The sequence below is a fragment of the Mercenaria mercenaria genome, chromosome 5 (genome assembly GCF_021730395.1).
Source record: "Mercenaria mercenaria strain notata chromosome 5, MADL_Memer_1, whole genome shotgun sequence".
Lineage (NCBI taxonomy): Eukaryota > Metazoa > Mollusca > Bivalvia > Venerida > Veneridae > Mercenaria > Mercenaria mercenaria.
In genome coordinates, this window is record NC_069365.1 from 96,868,934 (window position 1) to 96,892,145 (window position 23,212).

The 23,212-nt window shown below is 35.5% G+C and overlaps 1 protein-coding gene and 1 pseudogene across 1 annotated transcript; both read right to left on the bottom strand.

Annotated features, from left to right (window-relative positions):
- Nucleotides 1-5,147: 5,147 nt before the first annotated feature.
- LOC128557230 (perlucin-like protein) lies at nt 5,148-11,883 on the bottom strand (annotated as a pseudogene).
- A 7,590-nt stretch (nt 11,884-19,473) lies between these two features.
- On the bottom strand, nt 19,474-22,150 carry LOC128557423 (trichohyalin-like). The gene has a single exon (XM_053544796.1). The coding sequence runs from the start codon at nt 22,148-22,150 to the stop codon at nt 19,622-19,624; it is 2,529 nt and encodes an 842-aa protein (XP_053400771.1). The 3' UTR covers nt 19,474-19,621.
- Between the last annotated feature and the right edge of the window lie 1,062 nt (nt 22,151-23,212).

Below are 23,212 nucleotides of genomic sequence, written 5' to 3' on the forward strand. Positions count from 1 at the left end.
AAACATATGTTTATATTGTGCTCTGCATCTTGAAACGTGCACAGGTCTCAGCAGAAAAGTATATTTGTTTATATAAAGGGAAGATGATATTTCAAAAAGAATCATAAATCGTAGTGGGTCATTCAGACACATTCTTGTAGATTTGGGCCAAATTTTATGATTTGGGGCATTTTTGCTATTTTTATTACCTCCCCTTGATGCTCTTCATTTAGGAAATCACAAAGAGCTTATCTAAGTTTACTTCCTGGATTATACTGAATTCAGATTTCTACTCGGATTTTGCAAATTTTTAGTACAATGTATATAGATACAATGGCAGTCAGAGATTTTATGCTAAATGGGCATGTGATGCTTGGATGTGTCCCTTCAAACCAAGTCCACGTTTAAAATTTGCTGAATAGCGACATTGTTTGGGAAAAATACTCTGGCAGAAAAGAGTGTAAACTGGATAGTCAATTGGAAAGGTATACTCATAATATCCTAAATTCCAATTTCGGAAGAGAAGGAAGGACACCATATTCAGCATTCACTGTTTATGGAGCTTGCAGATTACATCCCTTGTGTCTGATGTTCACTTTCATACTAAACTGATTATGCATTTTACGTATTTGCAATAATGGTAATAAAAATTAAAGACCAGAAGTATATTTCATATTTATAATATACATTATATAGATTAAAATGTTGTTGCAATGCCTTCTTCCAATCATGCATGACTGCACGTCTGCGTGCTCTGTGCGTCGTATTTGGGGGGCTGCGTTTTTGGAACATGGTATTCCCTGTTTAATATTTGTCCTTGTCTTTTTTAATATGAACTTTTTGTCCTGTTTTTCGTTTTATGTAAGCGTTACTTTGGGATGCTCCCCGATACATTGTAGCACATATTACGGGAAAAATAAAGATTTGAAAATGTCATGAAAACGAAATGGCTTAATAGTGGCTTCTTTTATAAATTTAGGTACATGAAATATGCCTTTTTTGAATAAAACGAATTAATTGTTTACAGTACCAACGACTTATATCAGATTGTTTTGAATGTTTGGACTCAGTGTTGTTATATTTTCTGGTTGGTTGATGGATCATATTCATTTTCACTGTTATAGAATTCCTCTTAAGCCAACACTAGGGGGCGTGAGGTGTGTTTTTCTTTTCATCACCTATCATAAACAGACTCAATCAAACCGTGCATGTTGAAGGATCCTGTACATTTTATTTTGAGCTGTCTGTTACCCACACTATAGTAAGTTCACAAACTTCACAAAAGTAATTGCTTAATGATTAAAGTCGCATGAGTATTACTATTTGTAGTAAACCGAATGGTATTTTCTGATCATTTTCTAATTGTTTCAAAATGACAGCTACAAATTATTTCCAAAGTCTGGTCTGTTTCGTCAGGCCCTTAAGGGTGAATCTCTTGATGCTCTGTCTTCTGCAAATGCACTGAGTACAAATGTTTTTTATTCTTAAGGTTTGCTTTTTACATATACAGGAGCATTTTTGTGTTTTACATGCAATGCCGTTTGTTTCCATTTCGTGTGTTAGAGATTCACCATCCCGTGACTTTGGAACATGGTTTGGGCAAGTGTGAGGTTGGGTGCGCACCATAAACCGTTCTAAGCTTCCCAGTGGTGTTTTTGCCACTGACCGTTCCAAGGCGGTCACGTGTTCCTTTGTGTTTTTTGTTTTATCCTCGCTTGTTTGCTATGTGTGTGTGTGCGTGTGCGTGTGTTAGAAGTGTGTTCATCTTCTTTTCAGGGAGGCTGCGTGTTTGGAACGTGGCATTCCCTGTTTGATATTTATCCTTGTTTTTGAAGCTCTGAGAACAAAGCAATATCCAATCAAACTGCTGCCACGAGTAATGATCAATATTTTTTTGTGATATTAGGACAAATTAGTCCATCATTGAAGATAAGAAAAGCTTTATATGTCTGAAATGTTGAAACAACCTTGACTGCAAGATACAGTATGCATGTTTAAGTTATCTTATGTGGTTTTCCGATTAATCAACGTTTTTGCTGTCGGCTAACTATTTACAAAATAGAAAAAGTGGAAACTCCACAGGTCGCTCAATACAGATTTGGAACATTAAATCATAACAATGACTGTCTTGTGTTCCATCTTGACTGAACAAACAATTATCAGCTGAATTCAGTCAGCTTAATTGAATCAGCTATTGTGGATTGGGAGTACCTGTACTTTATGTTATTTGTCTCAAGTAATTACGGGATCCAGTAAGGCCCACAATGCTAGGTTGCATGTAATTGAATCTCCGTATTTCATATAAAGAGCGGTATGTAAATAGTTTAACAATTATGAGGTTGAAGCTTAACGACCAATTAATCGTAGATATTGCTATGAACATTGTTTTTGTTTCATACAAAATGGCGGGGCGCTGTACTTTCTTTGTTTACCTTTTTTAACAAGCGTCTCGTGATCCAGATGTTGTCCCAGTGTTTTCGCCATTTTCACGCATAATTCTGTCTGGCAATCTGTATCACCGATTGGTATAGATCATATAATGTCTTAGCTTCATTTTGAGACCAATTACAGCTTTTAACTCACTTGTTTTATCGAGCTATACGAGTTCCAAGTAGACCGCGCTATCATGCACGTTGTGTATTCTTGCACCGCTCTCATTCTATTTAAGTCCACTCAACATCTTTTGGGGGGCCTCCGTGGCCGAGTGGTTAAGGTTGCTGACTTCAAACCACTTGCCTCTCATCGATGTGGGTTCGAGCCTCACTCGGGGCGTTGAATTCTTCATGTGAGGAAGCCATCCAGCTGGCTTACGAAGGTCGGTGGTTCTACCCAGGTGCCCGCTCGTCATGAAATAATGCACGAAGGGGCACCTGGGGTCTTCCTCCACCATTAAAGCTGGAAAGTCGCCATATGACCTATCATGTGTCGGTGCGACGTTAAATAAAAAAAAATACTAGAAGGCTTAAACGGGCTACTACGCTGTAAATGTACCCTCATATGGCGGTTCAGACCCGATTAAGTTAAATAAACTTTTAACCTGTCACAAATCCTATATCTTTACCCATTTTTATAGTTTATCTATCATAAAGTTTAACCCACTTTAGAACTTGACCCAATCTGGAGCTTGACCAGATCTTTACTTGACCCATTCCGGTCAAATAAGATTTTCTACCTTAACATTTATTTTATATTATAAATTAGTCAAACTGTCTGTTATCATATGAAATTATAAAAGTGTACATTAGACCTGTGTTTTAACATTTATGTAGAAGGCCATATTGGAAATAAGTTGTATGTATACTATGTACTCTAAATATGTCACCTTCTTAAAATAAAGTTATTATTATTGTTATTATTATTATAAAATAGATAGAACTGGACACATCTTTCTTGTCTCTGTAGATTAAAACCGAACCCAATTTCCTATCATGTTGTTACCCCTATTTAACGCCTGACAAGCTGAAGCCTTCTTAAGTCCTAACTCATAGAAGAGAGAACATCATACTCATTTTAGGGGACACAGCAATTTTTTTTCTCGCAATTCAAAACGGTTGTTGAAATTCCGAGTTGGCCTACGAATCATTTTAAAAATATTTTAGACAAATATAATCAATATATTAAGATAACAAAAGAAACACTTTATCCGGCTATGGAAACCTTTATTGATTTTAAATATATACATTGCACAAGGAGGAGAGCTACTTGCAATCCGACAGCTGGTAGCTACTTCCTATCCGACAATTGGTGCTGTTGATTCCCTGGAATGAAAAACGATTTATATGTATTACAATACTGAGCAGTTATAAAAAGAATTATTCAATCGAATTATTCAATCTTGGAAATGTTATTAAATGGTTGACAATACGATCGTTTATTTTATTTTCATCTGTACTTGCGTTACACAATTTTCATGTGGTTTGTAGAATTCATAAAACAAAAAAATAAACCTTTGATCGATGGAAGGGAACAAACCGTTGTAAAACTATAACTTTATAACGTTCTTAACACACCTGTATACATTCTATATTAAAGTATCATCTTAATTACTCAAATAAGTAGACAACACATGTAATTGCAAACTTGCAACAACATCTATAGTATAGAGATGGTACCTACCCAAGAAAATCTAAGTGGAACAAATTGATCAATAAATTGAAGCCTATCATAAACAGTGACGGAAAGTGAAGAAAAACTAAACAGGTCCTTTTCCCAACAATTGAACATGCAGACAAAATATGAATTACAATTTTTTAAAACTCTTTGTATTCGATATACAATATGCACACTTTTCTCATGGCTAACACTGACAAGTATTAAAGTTGTGCTAAGGCCCTGCAAGAAAGTTTAATTCGCCAATATCTTTTATTATGAACTTTTTGGTACCATCTCTACTACATAAAACGCTTACATCATGCTGAAAAAGGTTCTATGCAAGATTACTTTTAAGTAAAACAAAGACACATATATATAATTTGTTAAAATTTGTTATCTTACACTATCATGCTAAAAACCCGTAAGGGCACATGTACTATTACAAATTCCTTTTAACGTAAACTGTCAACCCACTTTCCTCATGCAGTAATTGTAATATCATTCTAATGCAAAACTAGTTTTGAGCACGTGTTATGAGAACGCACGAACAAAAGAGCCTGTTACAAATTACTTTTTCTACCAAGTCCCATAATTATAAATGTTACGTAGAAATATTTTCATAATTAATGTTGTAAGCATGAAAATGAATAATTCTTACTAAAGTTCAATAGTGACGTACATTTTTATCTCGCCTGGAATACCGCTGCTAATTCTATTCACTTATTTGATAAAAGCGAAATTTGTTTCACATTATTTACCAATTCTGAAGTCATGCGTTATAGTAACTGCTTTACTATCATAGTTTTAGTAAAAGCATAGTTTAAAAGAAAGCAGTATATAATATCCGATTAGCTGTGAGATTTCAGATTTGTTCTGTGATAATGGTAATTGTTTGTCATCTCTTATAACTCCGTATTGAAGTGGCACTGTACTTTTATATAGTGACAGTAAACCTTGTTTATACAGTCAAACTTGCCCAAAAGGCCATGTCTATGAGGAGGCAACTTTCATTAAGAGACCACGTTTTTCAGTTCCCATCTGTGTACATAGATAACAAACTATGTTCATTTAAGAGATGTAAATACAGATTACTACTTACGCCATCTCACATACATATCCAACTCTTTGCCAGTTGCAAAACTCATCACTCCACAAAAAATCAAATATTTTCAATGCAGCTAGACAGTATTCACTGCCGTTTCTGTTGTTTGGTTGAGGAGCAGGAGCACCACCCCAAGCTGTATATGTCATTGGCTGTTTGTTGGTTCCCAAATCCAGGTATCTCGACTCTCCCAGTCGGTGGCACCAAGCCAGAAACCATCATCATTCTCTGTGTCTGAAACAAAATGTACAACGACAAGTAATACTTAATCACAGGTAAATTTCAATTGTTCATAAAGGTGTCACTGAAATCCATGCTTCGTTCATTTTTCTTCAATCTGTCGCTGGTTATACCACATATATTCTGTCGTTGGTTACACCGCATGTATTCTGTCGTTGGTTACATTGCATGTATTCTGTCGTTGGTTATAGGACCATTGAGAAAATATGTTTACATTTTACCCTACGACAACAGTAATCGCATATTCAAATATCGCACATAGACCGTGACCTTGGTAACAGCGTATACATAACACACAATAATTTGTTTTTATCCCCTTATGTACTATTCAGTAAACTTGCACCATTGTGAAAGAAGTCAATTATCGGGTTTCTTTTTTCTTCAACTATTTCTTATTTTAGTAAGTAATGCATATAGATATAAAGGTAACATCACGTTTATTTGCTTGACATTTTTCATTATCATGAAATTTGCAGTTACTTTTGTCATCAAAATCAATTATTCCATTTTCACTACAGTTCATTTACTCTATCACTTAGTATGTAATGAAATATTTATGATCAAATATGCCGCTGATGTTTATTCCTCACCATGCTGGATACGATCTGCACTGTTCGCTATTCAGCCAGTACATTTTTTGTAAGCACCCCTTTTAAAAGTTAATGGTGATGTCCAAACTGGAGACGGACAAGTTCATTATAGAAATTTAGAATGGAAAGTGATATATTTCAAACGCATTTCCAGCTGGATATTTGCAATTGCAAACACATCAAAATTCTAATTTAAGAAGGTAAGTTTCAAACATACCCATTCAAATTTCAGTAAATATTTATTTTGTTTTGTCTGTCTTGTATTGTCTGTTGCGTATGTTTTCTTGTTTGTTGTAAGCGTTTTTCCTCCGCCCCACTCCCCCTATTGTCCTCTCTTTTCCCTTGCATTTGCATCCTCTCTCCCTTTACTTTTAGTAAGTTTTCGTGACACCCCTTTGTTTTGGCAGCCGAATCCCAAGACGGTGCTTGATTGTTTTTTCCTACGTGTGTGGGTGCGTTTGTATGCTTGTGAGTCTATAAGGGTGCCCTACTGTTTTCTTATGTGTTGCTTGTTCGTTTTTCTATGTTATTTAGTTGATCGTAGTTGTGTGTTTTTCTTTGGTACATGAGTGTCTGCGCTGTTGTGGTTTACACTGTAGTGCGACTGTTTTTAAAGAACATGGCATTCCCTTGTATATTTGTCCTTGTTCAACTTACCCCTTCGGATTCCTCCCCCTGACCCCCACCCCCGACCCCATTTCGCCCCTTGCCGTTTCCTTCCCCTCCATCAATATTTAGCATAATTTAATATATACTTGTTGGATGTTTGAAGCAGCCCGTCTGAAATATTTTTTTCATTACAGCTTCTTTTTGTTGTGGGCCTAATATGTAAATGCGTGGCTCTAGGGCTATGTTTTTGGTGCGCTGTGCTTCCGAGAAATCTACCCTGACCTTAACTTACCCTTAACTTTTATATTTGAAATTCGGGTAAATTCCTCTTCCATCGCGCTACAATGTATGTGAGCAAATTAAGGCGTTTGCTTAGACATTCTTTGATTTTTAACACACTACTCACAATTAAATTTCAGAGCCTGATTTCTAAACCAATCCTGTTCTCCTTGTGTCTCAATGGTGATCAGATCGCTGTTGTGCCACTTACACATAAGCTGAAATAAAGGGAAAATGTGATTGATTCAAATATTTATGAACTGGTCACGATAGTAGTACAGGGTGAAGATATAGATTCCTGTTCAGGTTACTAAAATAGATTAACTGGAAAAGTGATTTTACCATTGGGTGCCATATCATCATCCAGCCCGGTGCAAACTTAAGATATTTGGAATGAAGGAACGATCAATAAATGTGTAACAAGTTTCCGATTCATTTATAATCTGATTACAGTAGAATATCTTCATGTTTGCCTAAAAATGGCTTAAAGCTGAAACGTCTCTACATTGAGTGAAATATGTGGTGTTGTTTTTTTTTTTATCAAAAAGTATTCTTTTTTCCAAAATACATGCGGTTCTTTACAATTATTCTATTACTGACACAAATATCAGATTCCGGTGTTAGTAACAACTTAATGTGGATGGAAACATTCAGTGTTTAGCTAAGGTTGTAAACCGTTCTAAATTTTTCAATATGGACACAGTGGTCGACGACAAGAAAAAGTGACCACTAATTCTGTGAAAGTAAAAACATTCATGTAAGACCTAAATATATAGCAAAAGATGCCCATTTTCTCGTAAATCTGTTGTTTTGTTTGGGTGGGGGGGGGGGGGGGTTAAGAAAACTGAAGTAATTGTAGAAGATAACCATTCCGGTAGCAAAGTGAGCTGCATCATGAAAAAACCAACATAGTGCGTTTGCGACCAGCATGGGTCCAGACCAGCACGCGCATCCGCGTAGTATGACCAGGAACAATGCTGTTCGCTAACAGTTTCTCCAACTCCAATAGGATTTGAAAGCTAACAGTATGGATCCTGACCAGACTTCGCGGATGCGCATGCTGGTCTGGATCCATGCTTGTTGCAAACGCACTATTTTGTTTTTCTCAGGGCGTGACTCAAATGTTTTTTGTTTTTGTTTTCAATTTTCATGGGTGTTAAAGTTTACAGATAATTTAGGTTTTTCATCAACACTGACTTATATTACTCCTTTGCAAACAATCTTCGATAACAAAGACAATCATTTAGATGAAGGAGCATTCGTCAAACAATCGACGTGACCTAGATGTCGTTGGCAAACTGTCACAAGACTTTACTCACTTTTCTTGTATATATGTATTAAATACTCTTTCCGTTAAATTTGATCTTTTTTCAAGACAGCTTGAGTTAATATCACGCGAAATAGCAAACATCAAGTTAATTCGCGATTATTGGATTAACATACAAAGCCCGCCCATTTAGCTCGTTTGTCTACGGATCGCGGGGTCGTGAGTTCGATCCTCGGGCGGGCGTATGTTCTCCGTGACTATTTGATAAATGACATTGTGTCTGAAATCATTAGTCATCCACATCTGATTCATGTCGAGAAGTTGGCAGTTACTTGCGGAGAACAGGTTTGTACTGGTACAGAATCTAGGAACACTGGTTAGGTTAACTGCCCGCCGTTATATGACTGAAATATTGTTGAAAAACGGCGTTAAACCCAAACCAAACATACAAACAAACAAACAAGGTACTACTAGTATATGATTTACAAAAAAACAAAGAGAAATATCAAACAGGGAATGCCACGCACCAAAAGCGCAGCCTCCTCAAAACGAACCCCCCAGCACGCAAACGCGTGCACCACACACACACACACACACACACACAAAGCTTACACATCAGGACAAAACGAACAACACAAACACACACACTCAAAGCCAACACATAAGGACAAGATGAACAATAAGCATACACACACGCGCGCACACAAAGTCAACACACAAGGACAAAACGGACAAACAAAAGAACACAGTGGGGCACCGCCTTGGAACGGTCAGTGGCAAAAACACCACTGGGGAGCTTAAACCGGTTTATAGCCCGCCCGCTTAGCTCAGTAGGTAAGAGCGTTGGTCTACGGATCGCAGGGTCGCGAGTTCGATCCTCGGGCGAGGCGTATGTTCTCCGTGACTATTTGATAAACGACATTATGTCTGAACTCATTAGTCCTCCACCTCTGATAATTCATGTGGGGAAGTTGGCAGTTACTTGCGGAGAACAGGTTTGTACTGGTACAGAATCCAGGAACACTGATTAACTGCCCGCCGTTACATGACTGAAATACTGTTGAAAAACGGCGTTAAACCCAAAACAAACAAACAAATAAACCGGTTTATGGTGCGCACGTTTGGTCATCTCTTGCCTAGAGTCATTCTGTATTTAAAGACACTTGCTGCAGTTTCTTGTATGAGAGATGGGGCAAAAATTTCCCAACAACAGAACATAGAATTTGTTCAAACTTTGTATATGAACACAGTTTTATGTTGGAAACGGAAAAATGTAAAAACAATCGAAGGTCACCGTGATTGTTTAAGAGTTATCTGCCCTTAAAACTTGATTTTCTTCAAATTTGCATATTCAATGAAGATAAACCCTGACTAAGCATGGTGACCTTCATTTTTTTCATAATTCTGTTTCTAACATGACACTGGGAAATAGTTTGACCACAGCATTAATTTAAAGTAAGACTTTGATTTTGTTGTTATAGTGAACAACATACCCGAGCATCTGCCCAATTTTGTATTTCCGTCTGAATCAGGTAACATTTTCCACCATAAGGGCTCCACCCAGAAGGACACGCGCTGTATACTAGAATAATATTTATGTCACAATAAAACATTTCTGAAAAGGTTTACCTGTATTTAACATAGCTTTGAAATGTGTTTAATAAATATTTCAATTGCTAGGGGCTGAACGAGCACATGACATTTCTTAAAAAGCTGAGAAATCCGAAGTTGCTTACGGATAATAAATCTTTTTAATTGTCTTTTACGGGTCCAATACCTTAATGTATTGAAGGCAAAATAGATAAGGGTCTTCGTTATCTTAAAGTAAATCATGACATAAACTGTATAATTATATTACTAATCAATATAGGTAAAAACCTCACAAAAAGAATAAAAAAGAAACGTTTCATGATTTTTCTGTAAACGCAAATGCAATATTTGGTAGATATGCAATCTGCAGACTTTTTAAAGCTTCTAGTCCACTGTCCGCGTTCTACAAATTTAAAATAAATTCTAATTAAAACACTCTTACGCAAGAACGACGTCACGTTTACGTGCGGTGACGTCAGTTTTTTTGTTGTGACCAAGAAAGAGCGCTTCAATATTTCATCTAGTGTTTGCGATTACGGGCATATCAGAATCAAAATAATTTATAGCAAAAGTGTGTTTTAAGTATAGGTTATAGATCATTTATTGAACTTCTAATGCAATTAAGTTTGCCGAAACGGAGCGTAGCGTAGTGAAGGCAAAACTTAATGCATTTAGAAGTTCAAGAAGTGTATCTATAACCGGCTTATAGTTTAACGCCCCGTTTCATTTAACTGACAGGTCAAAACCGCAAAAAGCTCTCCCTGAAGTAAACTAACCACGCCTTCTGTTAATTCATTGGCTAGTCTTATCTTCACTGATGATGGAGAAGTACATGTTTACTACAACTTTATACAAGGTCATTTTAGTGCCAACGTTAGCAAAACAGCGGTTGATCCAGTGCTGGAAGATTTTAATTTAGTTTATATCATAAATACATAGTAAACGACTAAGTCTTATCGAGTAGTTTGTGGAACACAATTTTATATTCTTATTCAAAGGAAATATAATATGCAGGTTTAACTCGTAATGATCTAACAGTTCAATTCAAGCAACTACATGTATAAATAAAACAAGACAAAGTAGAATCTAAGCACACCCTGGTTTATTTTTAGACCAGTAGAGGTAGTACAAGGTGCAGAAAGGTCAAACTAGAACTATGAAAGTACAACTTGTATTAAAATGAAACTAAAAACATAATTTGATATTTGAGCCGCGCCAGACGTCTGGTCAGGATCCTTGCTGTTCGCTTTCAAAGCCTATTGTAATTAGAGAAACTGTTAGCGAACAGCATGGATCCTGACCAGACTGTGAGGACGCGCAGGCTGGTCTGGATCCATGCTGGTCGCAAACCCACTACGTTGGTTTTCTCATGGCACGGCTCATTTATCTATTTGGTCCGTTTATTACACAGACACTGCAGTCCCTGCTTTGGTAATTGCTCCGCCTCCTAGAATGTGGGAAATCCATAGTAGGCGGAACAATGAATACTCATTAATTTTGAATTACTTCATGATTAAGTGGATCAGATTCTTCAGTTATGAAACAATATGAAATAACTTGGTTACTTTTTTGAAAATCCCTCGCTTGTCATTGGATAAAAACGATGTTTGAACTATAACACTATTTATACACTCGGATGGTAATACGTTGTTCAAATAATTTCACGAGGGCACAGCCCTCGTGAAATTATTGCGCCCAACGTATTACCACCCATCGTGCGTAAATAGTGTTAAAGCACTCTTTTGCTATAAATTATTTCTTAAATAAAAAGGCAACCTGATATTTTATTTAATCTATATGATGTAATGAGCGGTTAATACATAAATAAAGGATATACTACATATTTCACATCGGAATCCACGAACACGTATAATTAACTTCAAAGCAATTATTTGCGTATGCATATAATTTCAAACAATTATCCGCATATACATAATAGAGTTCAAAGCAATAATTCTCGAATACGTAAGACGTTTAAAGCAATAATTCGTGAATTAACGCATACTTTAAAGCAATTTAAATAGTATCAAGAAAATACAACATACCTGAAGCCAAAAGAGCTGAGCCAAAAACCAGCAGTAGTATGGTAGACATCATAACTTCAGAACTTAAGTTTCTGTTATGTCTATCGCTTATCTCGGCGAGTTTTTATATCTTTTGCATGTTCTGACATTTGATCTTAAATTTAAACTTATGTTCCTTTATCTTTGATAAGGGAGAAATGCATGATTAACTGAACCTTAATTTTCTCACAAATGTACGTAATTGCTACGAGCCACTATATTAGTATATATGCCGATCACGATCTAGAGTTTTTTTGTACTTGTAGCATATCGTCGCTTGATTTCCACAACGCCATATGTCAGTTTTGGTCAATTTGGAGTGTTTGGTATCATTTTTTTCGTCTCGCCGAGCTCTATTATAATCTCCTGATTGTTTCCTTGTGGAACGTATATAACTAGAGTAAATCGCATTTCCACAAAGCCCTAAGTCATTGAAAACACAATATAGGTAATTTCCACAATGCCACATATTGAAACGCCAATGATATTGTCAACATTATGAGGGACATGGCGAAGTTTCAACTAAAAAGGTACATACTTTGAAACAGCTTTTGCAGAGTATTTATTGCAAATAGTGAATATTTTACTTGCTATTTATTGCTTTTTACAATTTCATAAATTAGTGGTATATATAATTTGTGCCAAAAGAGCGCAACCTTTGCTGCAAACTCAATGTTAATGTGTAGTACATTTCTGGGTTGTTTTTGTACTTGATTGTTCTTTCAGTGTAAGACTAGTGTTTTATTGTTTTTATTAGTGGTATATATAGTGTATAAATAGAGAAACAATAGTGTCCAAAAAACGGTCAGTTCACACTTTTGATCAATAACATTTATGGGGTTAATGACCAACGAATTCCAGAATTCATACCGAACCACTATATTTACCAAAAGGGAATACCTAGAGTGTTTGTCAGTGGCTGAGATGTATGACATATATTGTTCAATACCAATATAATGGATTAAAACTGCTGAAAAAGAATGTTCCAAAACATATAAAATAGAATTCAATATACCTATGAAAGACAAATGTGACACTTGTGAAGAGATGGTTGATGATTTCGAGCATATAGATGAAAGCATTAGACAAAAATATGAACAATACTTGCAGGACAAATTCTATACAAAGGGTGAGCAAGAGGTTTGTAGAAATAATACAAACAGTTTGGTAATATGTTTTTATCTAGATAATGTCCTTTCAGTTACTAAAGGCAAATTTTTAAGACTTTTTCAGCAAAAGAAAGTTGAATATGTACAATCTGACAGGCCTATTTTTTCTATTGATAAAACTGCATATCATGCCGATGGCTGGCCGAAGAAGCAATGAAATAGCCAGTGTTTAAGGATTAGTATTACATTTAGTTAACCATTATGTCGAACTCACTTTGGTCCCAAAATAGGAATTACATAATTACATTTGCACTGAAAAGATTCATAATTGATAACGATAATGGCGAGATATTATAGAAGTTTTGTTGTCCAGGCCGTCTTTTATACAAAAAAATGATAGTGTCCATAGTAACATTAAAAATACTTTACTGTTTCAAGAAGTATACAGTCTAGTGTTTCTTATATCTAAAACATTTAAGACGCTGGCAACAGTAACTGGTGTAATCAAAATGTCCCAGAGTAACAGTTGGCTGTTTAAAAACATTATGTGTTTTTAGTTGACACACACATTTATACTGTATTCAGCTTTACATGTATACAGGGTGTACTATTTTAATCCGAATGCATAGTACTGTTCATACACATAAACTTGTTGATTATATGTTATTTAAATAGTATGCAGTATTTGTATGAGATTTGGGTAAAGTATACCTTTAAATTTCTATTATCTTTAAAGTATTGTATGTTGAAATTATGCAGTATTCATCCTGCTGTTGCGAATTTGTGTTAAGGAGTCATTTTAGATATCTTCACTACCTATAAAGTTTCATACTATTGATGTTTTATTCTAAAATTAATCAAAAGTTACATAGTTATGTTTTTTAAAAGCTGATTCTGGTAATGGTGAAATATATAGGCCTAAAGTCTGGTATACTGCGTCTTTTTGGTTTTGTTACAATTTTCATTATAAAGATGCTGAGATGGAAGTTATTTCTTGAATGTTAGTTTAGCAGGTAACACTGGTTGCATTGTATATTGAAAGCCATTCAGTATCGGTTGTTAGGAATTTGACAAAGAATTTTTGTAAGGAGATCATTTCGGATTATTGCATTATAGAAAATTGTTAAATAGTTCTTTGTTGAAAGTTACTGGGGCTTTTTCAGTTTTCATTAAGACTTTAATAAGTATGACTCTGTGTGAACATTCATTGCAATAATGTAGTCAGTGTTAAACATCGGAAAAGACAGTTTGCAAGGCAGATTTACCTATATTTTGAAAGTTCTCATCATTCCATAACGGCCTAACTCGAAGTTGCATTTTGGAATTAAATTTCAATACTTTAATATTCATTTTCATGTGATTTTTTAAAATCATTATTTTAATTTTTTAAAATTCTGTTTTATCGATTCTTTTGAAATTTTTACATAAGTCTGAAGAATACAAACTAAACAAGTTCTGAAATTTTCTATTTTTTTGACCCAATAGTTGCAAAGTTATTGGTACTTAAATTTTTGATTTGCATTTCCCAAAATTGCTAAAATGGCACTTGGTGCATTGTGGAAATAAGGTGACGATATGTAAATGTTGAGTTCTGCTCAACCCGGTATGGAATCAAGTAAATTGAACAGTCATGGTTCCGTTAGTGCTCTGTGTAGTGAGGTAAATAGTCTATTAGCCTTGGTTAATGGTTCGCCACTTTGAATAGCTTTCGACCACCGACAATAGTTTATATTTGTTCGGAAACAATGTCATGAGCCTTAACAGTGTTAGCAGAAGCCTTTTCATAGTTTGTCGGCGTATAAGTCTCAATTGTGGGTCTGCACTTGTGTGTTCATGGATGCTTACAATTTCTCGGCCGAAATTGGATAGAAGCCACTAGATAATTCGGTTGGGGATTGAGGGCCAAGTGAATTGTAGATACTGTTTAAATATGAGTTCATTTTAACTAATTTCAAAAATTGGCATTCCAGCATAGTCGTAAGTCACAATTTTGTGTCATTACCTGACGTCGAAGGTGGACCTCAATTTTTGTCATTAGATGACGTCATAGGTTGAAGGCAGTAGGATTTTTGAAGACTCGACTTAATATCTATTTTCAGTTATTCTGCTTAGTGGCTAGTCCGCTATAGACGTCTGGGTCGCATGTTTTGCTCACCCCCATGATACGTGAAGTTCTCATTTGACTGTACATGCCTTTGTTTCATAGTGCAAACCTATCTTCGGTACTTTAGTAAAATAAATGGTCAGTGACATGAGTAAAGCGTACCGTGAGTCACTGTTCCCTGCACATTTCCCACCGGCACCAGATCAGAAAGAAAAAGACTCCGTACGTGTTATACCCAACCCCTAGGTATTCTATAAGAACCATGGTCATGAACGGGAAAATATACTAACCCGTTTCAGTCGCGCATTTCATACCTATAACACGCATTGCGGTAAATGTGTACTATGGATATCAAACAAGTGGTAATTTATCTTCCATTGTGTACCGGTCATATTTTTTCAATACATTTTACCTTAGAAAAACAACGCGTAGTTTATAGTTATTTCAAAACTTGTTTGAACTTTCCTGGTGAAGTTCTGTTATAGATTACAAAACCATTCTGATTGACTGTTGTGAAAATGTATGTCAATCGTCATTTTACTACACGTGTTCGCTAAAATGTGAAAATGCAGCATAAATGTGCAAAATGAATAAAATAAACAGAACAGATGCAGACCAATGAACGATTTCAAATTAAAGATCACATACAAGATGAATTTCATTCATCATTTCGAGTTTTAGTGTAAACTTGTGATTATTTTAAATTCTGTTTGTGTTTGTTTACGTTTCGCCAAACATGAGCACACTGCCGTGACCTCTAGACCTCTAGACCTCTAGGGAAGGTCAAGCAAGTTTTTTCAGTAACGTTGACGAAAGCATAAAATATGTTGATAATCTCAGCAATATGAAATATTGAGACAATGTGACTGGTGCACGATGGAAGATAAATTATCGCTTGTTCAATATACTAAGTACCCATTCACCGAACTGCGCGTTTAAGTTGAGAAATGTACGATTGAAACGGGTTAGTGCACTTTCCCGTTCATGACCATGGTTCTTATAGAATACCTAGGGGTAGGGTATAACACATACGGAGGCATTTTCTTTCTGATCTGGTACCAGTGACATTTCCTTCATACGTTGCATTTGATTACGATGAGCAGTGTTATTTCAAATTAATTCATAAACACTGTTATATTAAGTGTATATAAGACACACTTACATTTATTTTGGTGTTCTTCTGCTCCCACATTTCGCAAAGTTAGGCATAGCTTTTACGAAGTAGTTACAGACAAATGATAGTCATAGAATATTGATATATATTTTAGCATGCTTGAATTCGTTCCGTTTTTCAGTATTTCGATGAATACTCGTAGTCTGAGCTTTTCAATGTGATATACATTGGCTACAGAAACACGTTTCCCCCTGTCCAAGTTAAAATCCGGGAGGGGCTCGTAATCCGTTTGAGAAATATACAATCAATTTGTTCAACGTACCAAATGGTAAGCGACTTTTAATCGTATTATTTAATATACAGATTCGAATGTAGCATGCAGCTTAATTCTCGTATAACATTTGTGATTATTTTTTTCTTTTCTATCATCAGAATGTAAATTTGTTGATTACTGTTTTCTGTTATAAGTAAGGTACTTTTGTACTCTAACAACTTCTATTTATAGTGAATAATTTTTCTCCCTTTGCAGTCATCGCTGGGGATAATTGTTCTTTCGCCGGACTCAAATTTTATCTTATTTATTTAATGTATTTTGTTTGTTCCTTAGCAGTTTTCGATGGGACAAATGAAATTATGTTATTTTCAATATATATGTTTAGCTCTTTCTTATAGTATGTGCATTTTAGAAATTATATCATCTTGTCTATTGCTATGAGAAATCTTTAAATAAAGTCGCAACCTTTTCCAATTAAACTGCGTTGTAGTTTTCATTTATACTGATGAATTAGTTATAGTGGGTATGACAGACGTATATGATCAGACGCTAACTCATCTGCCAACGAAGTGATATCATTATTCATTAACTTTATTTAAACAAGAGGGCCATGAAGGCCCTGTATCGCTCACCTGATCTATTGACCTAAAGCTCATCAAGATTAACATTCTAACCAAGTTTCATTAAGTTATGGTCATAAATGTGGTATCTAAAGTGTTAACTAGCTTTTCCTTCGATTTGACCTGTTGACCTAGTTTTTGACCCCACATGACTGTCACGGGGGACTTTTATGTGCAATGGGTTCTTTATGAGGAAGTCTGGAAATATATATATAATATATTTATTGCTATACAATGCCTATCAATCTATCTATTAGATAATGGCGGACAACAATAACAAAGGGGTTCACGGGAAGGGTTATGTGACGTTATAGGATTAGTATGGTACGGCATCCGTCAGTAGATTATTGTATTGGGATGTATAGGTCGTAGAGGAGAATGCATCATAAAATATTGGAATATCATATATAAATTGTATTGATACTATAGACCTTTGACAATTCTTATTTTATGACCTATGACATTACTCCCTCCTTTGTGAAAATGTCGTCCTATGGTGTGCTAAATATTCCAGTTTATGAGCCGGATAGTTACGTTCCGATGGTTTTAGGCTTCTACTTGCATATGCTATAACGCGATCGTATCCATCTTGCTCTTGATAAAGGACTGCTCCAAGACCAGTTCCAGAAGCATCCGTGTGAAGCTTAAACGGCTTACTGTAGTCAGCATATGCTAGTATAGGTGGATGTGTTAATGCGTCAATAAGGTTGTCGAATGCTTGTTGTTGTGTTGGTCCCCAAACAAACGGTGTTTTCTCCACTTTATGGCTCTTTGTCTGCTTCTTGCTCTTTTTGGTGGTAGAAGATCCGACTAGAAGATCGTTAAGAGGTCTTGCTTTGCTAGCATAGTTCTTGATGAAGCGTCGATAATAGCCAGTGAAACCAAGGAATGCTCTAACCTCTTTGACTGATGATGGTATTGGCCACGACTTGACTGCAGTTATCTTTTCTGGATCAGTCTCAATTCCGTTTTCAGACACAACATGACCTAAATATGTGACTTTTGATTGAAAGAATTCACATTTTGATGCCTTTAACTTCAGGTTGTGTTCTTCTAGACGTGTGAAAACAGCATCAAGGCGTCTGAGATGTTCTTCGAAAGTTTTTGAAAATATTATGACGTCATCCAGATATATTAGGCAGTCTCGAAGATTCATTTCACCCATGCAACGTTCCATCACACGTTGGAAAGTCGCTGGTGCGTTGCAGAGTCCAAAAGGCATCCGGTTGAATTCGTAAAAGCCAAGTGTACCAACTTGAAATGCAGTTTTATGTTTGTCCTTTTCACTTATTTCTATCTGCCAGTATCCGCTTCTAAGATCCAATTTTGTGAAATATTTTGCGCCAGACAATAGATGGAGTGTGTCTTCAACGCGTGGAATGCCATAAGCATCTTTTATTGTCAAACTATTGAGCTTCCGGTAATCTAGGCAGAAGCGAATTGTGCCGTCTTTCTTGCGGACTACAACTATATTTGATGAATATGGACTTTCACTATTTCGGATGGCTCCAGCTTCGAGCATTTCTTTCAAATGTTCTCGGACTTCTTGAAATAATGACGGTGGTATGCGACGATGGGGTTCTTTAAATGGTTTTTCCGTTTCAAGTTTGATTTCATGTTTTGACAGATTACATGAGCCTAAATCAGTAACGCTTTTCGAGAAAATATGATCCCATTTACTTAAAAAGGTATTGACTTCTTTAATCTGATCTTCTGATAATTTTGATCCTTCTAACTTTATTCCATCTACTTGTTTAACATTTTTCTTATTTTCTTTTTCAGATGCTGCTTGCTGGTGGACTTGAGCCTTTGACGGATGACTAATGGGAGCTGACCTGAGGACATCAACTTCGTGTAGTTCACAGATATTAGCTTTCTCTGGAATGGTTATAACTTTAGCTGACATATTAAATATTTTAACAGGAACTCTTGATGTTTTTCCTTGTTCGTTCAGCTTGACGACTCTGGGACATACATTGACTTTACTAGAATATCCATTGTCTGATGGTTCTGTAACAACTGCTTCACATGATCTCATATTTCTCACAAAACCTGACACTACAGTCGATTCATATGGTTGTAAAGTGACTGATTTTGTAGTTTTCGCAATACCTGCTCTAGTTGTACAAATTGAAGTAAATGCATTGCTCCATGCTTCTGGTATATCACTTCCATCTTTTAGCTCTAATCTTGCTTGTCTAATAACATTTGTGCCAATTACTAATGGAACTTTTCTGTTGTAATCAGTCATAGCCACTACTAAAGCGGGAACAGAAAATGCAGTGTCTGTTAGGCATGGTATTTTAACATCTATCTCAACATATCCTCGGTATGGAAGTTTCTCTCCGCTAGCACTGGTTATTTCTAAATCAAAGTCTTGTAATGGACGTAGTTGAGGTACAGGGTCTAAGGACTTGTAAAAATCTACTGCTATTGTAGTAACCATTGAGCCGGTATCTATAAGTCCAACTGTTCTATTTCCTTCAACTTCAATTTCGTTTTCATTACAAGATCCTACTATTCTTTCATACAATTCATTCCTAGGGCTTTGTTCATGGGAGTCTCTGGTCTGCCCTGCGACAGAGACATTTACCCGTTTAAAGGTTTGTTCTTCTTGTCGGTCTCTTTGTCTTTCTTATCAGACTTTTCAGATTTCTGTTCAGACTTCTCTTTCGGGGTTCTTTCATTTTCTGATTGAAGTTTGTTTCTATTTCTATTTTGATGCGATGGACTTCGATATCCTCTACCTCTGTACCGTGCACTATAACCAGCATTTCCTCTGAATCTGGCTCTACCTCTTGACTGCGAGAAACCATTATTGTATCTTTTCTCCTCTGAATTCTGGCGTCTTTTCAACTCCTTTACCTCCTCTTCCAATGCTTTCATTTTCTCAAGTATCATGTCTAATTTCGAGTCTGTTTCTGAAGTCCTTATCGGTTGGTGTATTTTCGGCTGTGTTGTTTTATCTTCTGTTATTTCACCTGGACTTGCTTCTTTCCTATTTTCTGTTCCTGTATCTATTTCAACTTCCTCCAATCTTGCCTTTTTCCTTAACTTCTCGAAAGAATCGCTAGACTCATAAGTCACTCTTGTCGCATTCTTCAGTCTTTCTGAAAATAATCCTCTCCAAAATCTCTCTTTTAGTTTGCCATCTTTTCTAGATTCATCAACTTCTCCTTTATCAACGGCTTGATAGAAAAGTGTTTCAATTCTGATTCCCCAATCTGTACAAGATTCATTTGATGACTGTTTTGCTGAATAGAAATCATGAATAAGAGAATCTCCACTTTTTACATTTCCATATACGGATTCTATTTTTCTTAGAATTTCTCTTGCAGAAGCACCAGGCTGTAAAGTAAGTAAAACTCTTCTAGTCTTTCCTTTGAGAGAATTCCGAACTAACTGGGCTATCAGGTAATCTGGGTATAATCCTGATTTCAATAAACAAGATACTTCTAACTTCCATTCCTCGAACTGATTGCCTTCAAATGATGGTAAGTATGGTTTTCCGAGGATAGTCTTCTCAAGCTTTGCGAACACATCTGTTTCACTTGGAATCTTGTTTTCTTTCTCATCACTGGAGGTTTTCTCTTTCTTTTCTTTTTCATGTATTCTCTTTTGTATCTCCTCTTCTTCTTTGTTCAGTTCTCTCAATCTTTCCTTCATCCGCTGATCTTCTAATTCTTCACAACTCTTTTTCTGTAATTCTTCTTTTTGCATTTTCTTTCTATCTATATCTTTCTCTCTTTTTTTGAGTCTTTCAATACGAGCCATAATTTCTCTTTCTTCTTGTCTCTGTTTCTCTCTTTTCTTCTCCTGTTCTGTCTTTTCTCTTTCTTTCTTTTCTTTATAGTTCTTTAATACTTGTATTTTCTCTTCCCTTTCCGTCTTTTCCTTTAATAACTTTCTATCTCTTTCTAATGTTTCTTCCCTTAACTGTCTATCTATTTCATCTTTTTGTCTCTGTAACTCCTCTAATCTATCAGGTTCTGTTTTTACTTTAGCATTTTGTCTTGTCCGACTGTTCTGTTTCTCTAACATGCCTCTATCTATATCGTTAACATTTCTAAGAACACTTTCATCTGTTCTTTGTTTATATGCGTTATGACTTGATGGCTGTGAAGGTCCTTTGGTACTTATACCAATCTTTGTTTCTGTCTGAAACCTTTCAACATGTTCACTACCTTTATTCTCTTCTCCTCTTGTCAACTGTCTATTATTTACTTCCTCTAATTCTTTTCCTAACTCTTTCCATCTCTCCAACAATTCAGCCTGTGTGTAACTCACTTCTGTTGCTTTCGAGTATTGATCTATTTCAACATCTTGTTTCTTTGCAGACATTTCTGTCGCTATTTCTTCTTCTAGATTCGCAGTATCTTCTTCTATTCTACTCCTCTGTTGGTTTCTACTGTATCCTGTCTGTACATTGTCCTTAACCATATCTCTATCTAAAACAGGATTTTCTGGTTTTTGAGTCATTCTATGACTTATGCTGTTTGATACAGTTTCATTTGGCACTTGGTCTTTTTCAATATATTTATTTGTTTCAGCTTCAGTATTCTGATAATGGATTTGTTCAGGGTATTCATTGGTAGATATTTCTTTGTGTACAGTAAAGTCTCTTGAATCAGTATGTTCATCTTTATCATTTACAAAACCATCCTCATGTCTGAATGACTGCAACATTATATCAAGTCTTTCAATTTCGCCTGATAAATTGATTTCTTTCTCTGGATTTTCTACACCTGTAAGACTCTTCGCAATACTTGCTTCTTCGTGTGTTGAATTACAAAGTGCTTCTCTCTCTTCAAAATCTAACTCATCTACAATTACTAAATCATCCAGGGGTAAACCGTGTTCGCTCAAATACTCATATATACTTTCTTCTTCATTTGGGTTTATATCCTCTTTATTTTCTCTGTCGACTCGCAAGTCCCTCCTTTGTTGTATTAGCAATTCTCTTTGCATTTGAAGGTTTTTCAACCTCTCTTGTTTAAGCATTTTCTCCCTTTGCTTTACTTCTTCCTCCTTTCTAATGGCTTCTTCTAGAAGTGCTTGTTTCCTTCTCCTTTCTAACGTAAGTCTGCGTAAATCATACGGTGAAATATATTCAGCCATCTCTTATATATTCTAAGTTCACAACAACCTTTCACAATGTCACTATCAATTTCACCAAACCAACCGATCACTATACTGTTATACACGTTTTCTTTATTACGCTTGTTTGTGTTCACTTTAGTTGCGACTGATTATGCAAACTATCACATCACATTCACTTTATTTTTATCACTTCACACAATATTCTGTTCAGAACTTGTTCATATAATACCCGGAATTATATGCAAATGTTTTATTGTACCACTAAGTGTCTAACTCCTTTACTGAATTATCAATGTTCAGCCTATTCTTGATATTATGTTTTCAACATATAGCTATATAGATTCCGGTATCTCCACCATTTGATATTTCACCTATGTTCCTTTTTGAAAGTGACATATCAAAGTTTTCTCAGAACTTCATACAGCAACACTTATATGCTCACTTTGATCAATTCACTTTCTATCCACTTGTTTTTATTTTCAGCTTGTACTAATTGCTTTATGTTCACTTTTCAATTTCACTTCAATTCAGTTTCATTCAGTACAAAGTGATCAATGATCAATAATATTTCCTTTCACTTTGCAAAGCCTATTTATTGTACATTGAGCTTTCACTTTCATTCAGTCTTCAATTTATTCTACTTCTATACACATTTTATTCACTGTATGCACTTTCCGCACTGCACTAATATTTCATATATTAGTTGTTTCTTTTCAACCTTTCAAATTTCACCTATAAACGCTTTCAGCACTGTACTAATATTGACCTATCAGTTTCCAAGTTTCACTTATAAACGCTATTTATTCATTGTATGTACTTTCAGCACTGCACTAATATTTCACAAATTAGTCTCCAAGTTTCAAATATTTCTTTTCAACTTCTCAATTTTCACTCATAAATACTTTTTATTTATTGCATGTACACTCAGCACTGCACTAATATTTCACATTTCAAATATTTCTTTTCAACTTCTCAGTTTACAATTCTTTTCATTCAATGAGATTTACTTTCTTCAAAATAGCAGTTTTCAAGTATTCAACTGAAGTCTATTTCATTTCAAAACCCTTTCAACATTTCATT